General features: G+C 32.8%; 1 protein-coding gene across 1 annotated transcript; it reads right to left on the reverse strand.

Moving 5' to 3' along the window:
- Positions 1 to 8036: 8036 nt before the first annotated feature.
- LOC127712884 (uncharacterized) lies at positions 8037 to 9550 on the reverse strand. The gene is made up of 2 exons (XM_052219486.1): positions 9283 to 9550; positions 8037 to 8071 (listed from the first exon to the last, which is right to left on the reverse strand). Exons 1-2 carry the CDS (start codon positions 9548 to 9550, stop codon positions 8037 to 8039), a joined length of 303 nt encoding a protein of 100 aa, XP_052075446.1.
- Positions 9551 to 10344: the final 794 nt, after the last annotated feature.

Consider the following 10344-nt stretch of genomic DNA (forward strand, 5'->3'; position numbering starts at 1 on the left):
GATATCCAATAAAATGTTGTATGGTCAAAGGTCAAGGTCAACCTTAAAAAGCTTGAAAACACACTAAAAATCCTTTAAATAAGGTCAAAAACACATAATTCGCTATCTGGGACATGATCTTGACCTTTGACCTTGTGACCTTTGTCAAGGTCATTTGTCCCAAATGTCATTGTTGAAGACCCCATGGGTCTAGGACCTTTGGTTTAACAGTAAAAGCTGATTTTGTCTTTTCTGAAACATAAACTAGGGATTATGCCCCTTATAGAAAGGTCAAATCTTTTCGGTCAAAAAGTAACGAAGTTGCGACTTAATGACCCACACATTTCCCACTATTCAAAACTTCTGTAAGTATAATGGTTTCTGAGATTATCCCATAACAAGGTGTTAGGTCAAAGGTCAAGGTCAACATACAAATTTGACCTTGAGATATTTTTCAGAGTCACATCAATTGATGATGATTGGTGAAGATCCTAGGTGTCTACGACTTATGGTTTCTGAGTTTTGGGGGCCAACCGACTGCGGTTAATTTTCAAAGGGGCATAACCCTACCAATGAGTCGTTGAATCTTTTCAATCCAAATGTAACGAAGAACCGGGGTCTGGTCCTGAACAAATTTCACCCTTCGGTTTTTTTCTACCTATTACGGTTACGGTGTTTAATTGATAACAAGGTTTTTAGGTTTCGGAGGGATTACTCCGAACCGACAAAATTTTTCAACTCACAGGGTGAGTTCCGGATAGGTATTCATGACACCGATACAAAGTGTGAACATGAAAGCGACACGTCTTACGGTTAAGGCTGCTAACTTCGTCAAAGTTTGGCGGAAAAAGAATTATAATAATAATAAACAGAAGAAATACAGTAAGGTCTTTCCCTTTTGAAAAAGGAAAGACCTTAATAAACAGTAGAAATACAGTAAGGTCTTTCCCTTTTGAAAAAGGAAACACCTTAATATTTAAAATGTCAATTGTTCTTGAACAATTGAGAGGTCTTTCCTTTTGTAATGTAAAATACATGTTCCAATAGACGTAGAATGTATTGAAAAGTTCTAAAACACACAAAAAACTGTTAAAATATGATAAAAATCAACAAATTCGCTTTTTAGGAGATGACCTTGACTTTTGACCTTGTGACCTTTGTGAAGGTCATCGGTCCACAATGTCATTGTAAAAGACCCCATGGGTCTAGGAACTTTGGTTCAAGAATTAAAACTAATTTTACCTTTTCAGAAACCGTTAATGGGGGTTATGCCCCTTAAAAATATGTCAAATCTCTTCGGTCAAAATATAAAAAAAGTTGTGCCTCAGTCACCTTAACATTTTTCACTGTTTACTATTTCTGTAAGATTAACCGTTTTTGAGATATCGACTAAAAAGTTGAAAGGTCAAAGGTCAAGGTCAACCCTAAAAACCTTTAAAACACGTTCAAAATCCTTTAAATAATCTCAGAAACACATAATTCGCTATCTGGGACATGACCTTGACCTTTGACCTTGTGACCTTTGTCAAGGTCATTAGTCAACAATGTCATTGCTGAAGACCCCATGGGTCTAGGACCTTTGGTTATATAGTAAAAGCTGATTTTGTCTTTTCAGAAACCTAAAACAGGGGTTATGCCCCTTACAGAAAGGTCAAATCTCTTCGGTCAAAATGTAACGAAATTGCGCATTCATGACCCAAACATTTTCCACTATTCATCACTACTGTAAGTATTAAGGTTTCTGAGATTATCCCATAACAAGGTGTAAGGTCAAAGGTCAAGGTCAACATACACATTTGACCTTGAGGAATTTTTCAAAGTCACATGAATTGATGATGATTGGTGAAGATCCTAGGTGTCTACGACTTACGGTTTCTGAGTTTTGGTGGCCAACCGACACCGGTTAATTTTCATAGGGGCATAACCCTACCAATGAGTCGTTGAATCTTTTCGATCCAAATGTAACGAAGAACAGGGGTCTGGTCCTGAACAAATTTCACCATTGGGTTTTTTTCTACCTATTACGGTTACGGTGTTGGAACGATAACAAGGTTTTTTGGTTTCGGAGGGATTACTCTGAACCGACAAAATTTTTTGACTCAAAGGATGAGTTCCGGATAAGTATTCATGACACCGATACAAAGTGTGAACATGAAAGCGACACGTCTTACGGTTAAGGCTGCTAACTTCGTCAAAGTTTGGCGGAAAAAGAATTATAATAATAATAAACAGAAGAAATACAGTAAGGTCTTTCCCTTTTGAAAAAGGAAAGACCTTAATAATAATAATCATAATCAGAAGAAATACAGTAAGGTCTTTCCCTTTTGGAAAAGGAAAGACCTTAAAAAAGAAAAGAAAGTGATGTCGTATATGATGATTGTGTTGTTTCCAACGTTAGATTAAAATCAAATGTGCATTCAGATATATCCGATTTCAGTGCGGACAACGAGAAGAATATAGTTATAGCAGCTAATAATAGCAAGTTTATATATCTCAAACTGTAGTCCTCTCCTATTACTTCAATATTCCTTCTGTGGTTTTATTTCTTATAAGGTACATGAGAAAAAAAAAAAAAAAAGCACATGAAGCTTGAAGACCGGTTCACGTTGTAGAAAGTTGTTCAATCATATCAAGTGCACCGCAGTCGATTTTATTTCAAATACAACCCCAGTCTAGGGAAAGTGCGAATCGAAAAATCCATTTCTTATGTGGAGTAGTGATATTTAGTTTTGTAAATGAGATGCATTGTTGGGAAATCTCAGACGACTGTTGACATTTGTAGGAATACAAGAAAATTCATCGGAAAGTAGTTGTTTATCCTTTTTAAAGCATAGACGTCTTTAACAAGACAAACGTATATACAACTTGTCATGTATTTTGAACATTTTATCCGAAGTATGTTGTATTTATACGGGTAAATATGCATTTGCATTAAATAAAACCTATTTGCACGATATATAATTTTGAGGTGTCCAAATACTTTGATAATGATGTACCAAAGACAATGTAATGGGCATTGAACTTATTTGATTGCATTCCACGCCATAATCACTTGTAAGGATAATAATGCTATTTTTTCTTATACTAGTGCAACGTTTTCCTAATAGAATAGCGATATACTTTTATTATGAAAAACTTTTCCAATGTGATATTTTCTAATAGAAATGCGATACATTTTTCATACGATAAAATGACACTATACATCAAAACAAAGTAGAAACATCGACAATTATTCATCACAGGTTCGATGATAAAGGCAAAGTATCACTGAAATTTCGTATAGATGATGTACGTACATAATAAACCAATTATACGCTTATAAAGAAGTAGACACGATATTCAATATCCCTTGCCCGTCGATCAATTTTGAAATTAATATTGCACATGCAGTATTAACCACCTTCCAACTTCTAGAATAATAAAGTGTTAACACAGATATATGTATCATCTTTCATGTCTATTTGTAACCACCTTCCAAACTCCGCTGAAAAAAAAATGTCTGGGTAGTGTCACTCTAGAATAATAAAGTGTTGACATAGAAATATGTATCATCTGTCATGTATGTATGTAACTTTAATAGTTAAATGCAATTGTTGAAATTAAAATGAAGACACTTTATCATGCATTTATCACGCTAAACATTCAAAGTCAATTAAACATGACTGAAGTTGCAGGGCCAAATATTCCCCATGGAAATGAGATATGATAATGCTGTTAAAACTTTCGCAGTCAATGAACCATCGTTCGGGAGGCGAGGCCGTATAATCTCCATAACAATATGCCAATGCTAATACAAATGCGTACCAAATATCCATTGACTTATCGTTAGTAGTCCCCATCAAAAACTTACATTTTCACAAATATAAAAAAAAAATGTTGACGCCGCCGACGCCACCGGAAACAGCACGCCTCCATTACTTGGTAGAGGCGAGACAAAAAATATCTATATACTAATCTTTGTTCGCCCTCATATATCTGGAAAATCTATATTTGTTGTAATATTATTGCAATTTTATCGAATTATGTATTTCTAAGTAAACACATTAAATGTACACATGTCTTGAATTTTAATGTGTTTTAGAATTAAAAGATATTAGGACTTAAACACTAATTTCTAATCTAAACATGATCCTAAACACAATCATAAATAATTTCTTCAGTTTACATGTAGTAAGGATATCGGAAATGCATTTTTTGACGTACTCATATATAAATTTTATAGATGTTATGTCGATGCCACCAATTTGAACGAAAATTCGGGGTGGTCTATACATGAATTTTATACTAATTTCTAAGCTAACATGATCCTAAACACAACCCTAAACACTTTCTTCAATCTAAACATGTTAAGAATTTAAACATGTTGAAAAAAAGTGTGCAAATAATGTACAATGTATTTACAATTGTGTTTAGGATTTAAACACCATTTATACAGTTTGCATGTAGTAAGTATATCGAAAATGCAATTTTTGGACGTGTAGAAATTTAATAGATGTTAAGTCGATGCCACCAATTTGAACGAAAACTCGTGTAGGTCTATACAACATGACTTGATTCAATTCTTCACATATTAATGAGTGTAACAAAAAACCGAACTCCAAGGCAAATTCCAAAAGGGCTAGTCCATAAAAACTGACAATATCAAACGCTGTCAATCAATAAAACAAGTGGAAAACATCTGTCATGTAACTTTAATCTAATACAAATATGTTTGAAGAATAATTGAGAATTTCTAAAGATGTCGCAAAAATTAATTTTGACATCAAGCAGTGGGGTAAAACTGATACCTCGTAAAGCATAAAACGTATAATTACAATAAAAACATACCACAACTACATTAAAAAAATATCGCATCTATAATAAAATAAATATTATTTAAGGTGGTACATAACACTACAGGGAGATAACTCTGTAAAAATCAGCTGAACGTTTTAATCACGTTTTATTGTTAAGGAAGTATTAAACTTCTCAATGATCAAAATTAGTGATTGTCAAACTGCTATATATCCAATGAAATTTTTCCGATAAAGTGTGTGGTTTAAGTTTTTTGAAATTTTCATATTTTTGTCAAAGTGTCAAAGAAAATGTTTTGTCAAAATTTTGTGAAAATTAAACGAGCCAAATTAATTTTAGTCAAGGTGTTTGGTACCACCTTAATTATTTATTGACAAAGGAAAAGCGTAGCAGTTCAATTTTTACAAGAACATTAACTATTGCTATTACTTTGATATTAATCATATTTCAAGCGTTAATTTTCGTTTATATTTAAATGATAGGTTAACAGTTTATCTGTCCTTAAATAAATGTTACCTTGTTGCACGTTTAACTGGTCGATTTTTCCCTTTTTCCTTTAAAACGACGTTAAAAGACTGATAATAATCGATTTCACACCCTATCGATTAATGGTAATACATATCAATTTTTACAAGAACATTAACTATTGCTATTACTTTGATATTAATCATATTTCAAGCGTTAATTTTCGTTTATATTTAAATGATAGGTTAACAGTTTATCTGTCCTTAAATAAATGTTACCTTGTTGCACGTTTAACTGGTCGATTTTTCCCTTTTTCCTTTAAAACGACGTTAAAAGACTGATAATAATCGATTTCACACCCTATCGATTAATGGTAATACATATCAATTTTTACAAGAACATTAACTATTGCTATTACTTTGATATTAATCATATTTCAAGAGTTAATTTTCGTTTATATTTAAATGATAGGTTAACAGTTTATCTGTCCTTAAATAAATGTTACCTTGTTGCACGTTTAACTGGTCGATTTTTCCCTTTTTCCTTTAAAACGACCTTAAAAGACTGATAATAATCGATTTCACACCCTATCGATTAATAGTAATACATAAAACTCTTCTGTGTTTCGCGTGAACTAATTTCGGACTAAACGTATTTATATAATTAAATACTAAAAATTATTTTAATTGCAAAAAACATCTTTTTCCTCATGGAGTATCTGCATATTTACAATTTCATATTAGAAAATATCGCGACTCCACATAAGAAACGGTTTTCTCGATTCGCACTTTCCATAGACTGAACCCTATAAAATATAATGAATGAGTACAAATGAAAAGATAACAAGCGTGCAATCAATTTAATTTCTTTTATTGTTCATCGGATTTTCCCTATCTTATATCATATTCATGAATTTTGAAGAAAATTTTATATCTTTTATTTGTAAGAATAAATTAATATAGTTATAATATCTAAATTCATAGCCATGAAATGTCCGGAGATCAAGAAATAGATCGGACCTATTCACCTACTATACACAAAAAAAAAAAGAATTATTCACAATTTTCCCGTATGACGTAGGCCTCATCTTTCCTTCCTCGTTCACTGAAATTGATCTCAACTTGGCGGTTCCTTTGCAAGAGACGGTTTCTGTTAACTAAAAGCGTAATCTGAATATACTTCCCCCTTTTTTGTGTTTTTTTTTGCAATGTTCGTGTTTCTCTTTTTTTAGGTTTATTTGCGTATTGCTGTTCCTATTTTTTTTAACTTGTTACCGAAATATAATAGTATCTCTCGATTTCCCTCGGCAATTATAACGCTTTCTTTTTTTCTATCAAAACAAAGCTTTGTAAGTGCAAATATCTTTGTTTCTGTGCTTAATATATAAATATTGCATTCAATCAATTTACCATTGAGACCTAATCTAAAGTGAAGTATTTGAAACTGTTCATAAATACATTGGAAAGAAACAAATGTTATTCGTACTTTGATGTTATATAGATTAAAATGCTTTTATTAATACCCCCCCCCCCCCTTTTTCAATCAATCCAATGGAGGAAAGGGTTTTATGTTAAAATTTATATAAAACAATTACAAACTGTCTAAAACTTATTTAACAAACATACGATTAAATCTAGCACCGCCGTTTATCTAATTTCGAGAGAGTACACCGGTTTTTGAAAAAAATCAATCACTACGAACAAAGTGCGAATCGGACACACGACTGATTTCTTTAACCTGTGGTAACGTGTTCCGTTTTTCTGTTTCCCATATTCACTGTCGTTGATAAGCGAAGTTTTGCATTATATTCCTATACATGCAATAATATAAGATTTTTTAGGTTGTAAATCAAATTTTTGAATTTCTCCTAATTATGATGATAAAATTATTTTACTTGTGGTCCTTGTATTGCGGCATGATCTATCAAGCGTTAGAAGCATTATTTTATTTTTTATTTTAATTGTAGCTGAAATTGATGTTTGGAAGAAAGAGGGCAACACCAGAGGTCGTTTTTATATCCAAGACGGACGAGGATAAATCTTTATCAAAAAGAAATATCTAAAAGCACCAAAACAAACGTACTTACAACGAACATTATCAACCAAATTGATGCCAAAGGAGACAATTCCAAAAATGAGAAAAAATGGCCGTGAAACAAGTATTTACACAGGCTGTGTAAAAAACAATTTGAAAGTTTTTTTTTTCACGAAACCGTCTTGATAATTAAAGAAGTTATTGTATTGGAAGGTGAACTTAATAAAATGATTTTGTGTAATTGTCATTTGTTTTTTCGTTGTGATTTTTTTTTTTCATATGAAGAAACACATTGTGTGAATTGAATGATTTTTTTCAGTCCTTGAACTATCATTTATCTGTAAGAATCGATTATGCTACCTCCATCTGTCCAATATTTTTAAGAAAGAAGAGGGTTATTCTTAAAAATATTGGACAGTAAAAGGTAACATAATGGTTTCTTACAGGTAAATTGTAGTCCAATCACTGAAATAAAGAACGGGTACAACAATAGAATGACGTCACAACAATGTTTTAAGTGTATTTGGAATTGTGATTCCTTTTGGAAGTGGTAGGGACTAAAAAGGGGGGTTTATCACCAAGAATCCTCGTCCTTTGGTTCATGGTGGATAGTTGTTACACTGCCAATCACATCATATATCATATACACCCCACCGCCCCCCTCCCAAACAAACACACAAACGGAGAAAAACGATGGCTTAAGTTAGAAAATACATGTTCTGCTCTATATACAAATTTATTCAATAACATATGCAAATATTTGGTCAGTCGTTGTAATTTCCATCTTTTTGTCCCTCATCTGCAAGGAATAAACACATGCTGTTGAAATCGGTTCTTTACATTTTAATGATATTTGGTGTACTATGTATTTGTAAGATATTTGAAATAAGACTTTACGTGATAGAACTGTTCATTCGTTTAGAAAGAGGGAACAGAAGATGAAATGTTTTTGCGATTCAAGTCTCTTAACTCATGTTATTTTTTTCAGTCCGTGCACATTCGTGTATAATTTTGCTAAATTTCATTTATATAACTTAGAAAGATGAAAAGCCTTAGGTAGTAATCTCTCTAATCTATACACAACTTTTGACCAAGGGGATAGTATAACTCTTCTGTATATTTGCAGTTTTATTTGAAAAATGTGTATATATCTATTCATTGCTTATAATCACTTCGAAAATGATAAAAAAAAATTTTAAAATTATGAAATCATTAAATTAATGTGAAATGAAAGTATTTTAAAACGTTCTTCCGTCAGTGCAATACAAGTAGTAGTGTTCCACTGTTTGTATATATTGATAGCTTAATCAATATTTGATTGGTTAAGACTATCCCACGTGTCATTGAACAAAACCTAATATTCCGCTCTGAGCATCATATATCCCTCTGAAGATCGGGACTTCATCGTGCGACGTTACGCGCGGTTAATATACATAACGTTTTGGTGTTTTTTTTGTTTTTTTTTTTTTAAATAGGCATTATCGTGTTCAAATTTATTCCAGACGTCAAAACAAAAAGACTAATAATTAACTTTTGATCCGTACTGTTTATCAAGGTTTTTGTCGTGTTCAGTTATAAAAAAAGGGAATAAGATAACAAATGTATGTATATTTATATTTTATGTTCAGGTCGTAAACAACTTATAGGCAGTGGAATAAAACATTCATTTCCCTTGGCTTCGGGAGATATGAAGTTTTGTTCACCCTCGAACATTTTTATTTCCCTCGGGCAAAGCCCTCATGAGATATGAATCTTCTTGGGTGAACAAATCTTCATATCTCCCTCAAGCACGGGAAAAAATGTATAGTATCAGATAAAAACTGTTTGATACAATTGAGAGACACTCGATGTTCCATTTTCTTATGATAATGGTGAAAGTTTAGTGACACCAATACATATATCAAAATGCAATAGCATTAACAACATTATTATTTATACTAATTGTGTAATTTATACATATATTAAGCAATTAAAAAAAATATTCATAATCGAGCCGTATTTCATACTTACAAACTCGTTTCTTTCTGCCATAACTGCCAGATCCATAACCACCAGATCCATAACCGCCAGATCCACATCCGCCATAACCACCCATACCGCCACAACCGTAACCACCCTTACCGCCACCTCCGTAACAACCCATACTGCCACCTCCGTAACCTCCCATACCACCACCTCCGTAACCACCCATACCGCCTCCGTAACCACCAATACTGCCTTCGTAACCACCCATACCGCCTCCATAACCACCCATACCGCCACCTCCATAGCCACCCATACCACCGCCTCAATAACCACCCATACCGCCGCCTCCATAACCCATACCGCCACCCCCATAACCCCCTCCTCCACTGCCGTAGCTACTCCAACTACCATAGATTACCATCTCCCAAGGACTTCCTGAATTTCCATATCGCCATCTTTGAACACATTTGTAATATGGGTACCATGGAAGAGGAATGCATTACTTCCAAGGTGGACATACTCTAGGCTAAACAGAAATGATAAATGTTTGATTAATCGTAGTCTTAATCAGCTTAAAGAAATTAGAGAAAGCTTATTTATTTAATCCAATAAATTCCAATTAAATTTCAAGGAATACTAAGTGTGTGTTAATTCTGAACGACCAGTAGTAAAATTAAGAATGGAAATGGGGAATAGTGTAGTGTTCCGAATGACAACAAATTTTCAAAACATCGTTTGTTTAGTTGTATGAGATAAAAGTCCCAAATGAGGTTACCAAAGAATAAATGATTTTTGTTTTTATCATCCCATTATAACAAAAACAATTAAAAATAAAAAAGATAAGACTAATATTATACATTAACATGATCATAAAAAGAAATGTTGACAAAACAAGGAAAAGGGGTTATGGTTTTTTCCTAAAAAAATATTCTGATCCCCAGTTTGATGAAGAAAAAAATATTGTGGTCAAGCAGATGATAAAAAAAAATATTCCGAATCCAGATTTTCCCCATACTATATAGTGTTAAATTTTGAAGAAAAAATATTTCTGACTCAGACAAAAAACCATAACCCCCCTTGAAGTTAAATGTTTGCTCCCTTAGATAA

This window comes from Mytilus californianus, unplaced genomic scaffold (genome assembly GCF_021869535.1).
Source record: "Mytilus californianus isolate M0D057914Y unplaced genomic scaffold, xbMytCali1.0.p SCAF_8, whole genome shotgun sequence".
Classification (NCBI taxonomy): domain Eukaryota; kingdom Metazoa; phylum Mollusca; class Bivalvia; order Mytilida; family Mytilidae; genus Mytilus; species Mytilus californianus.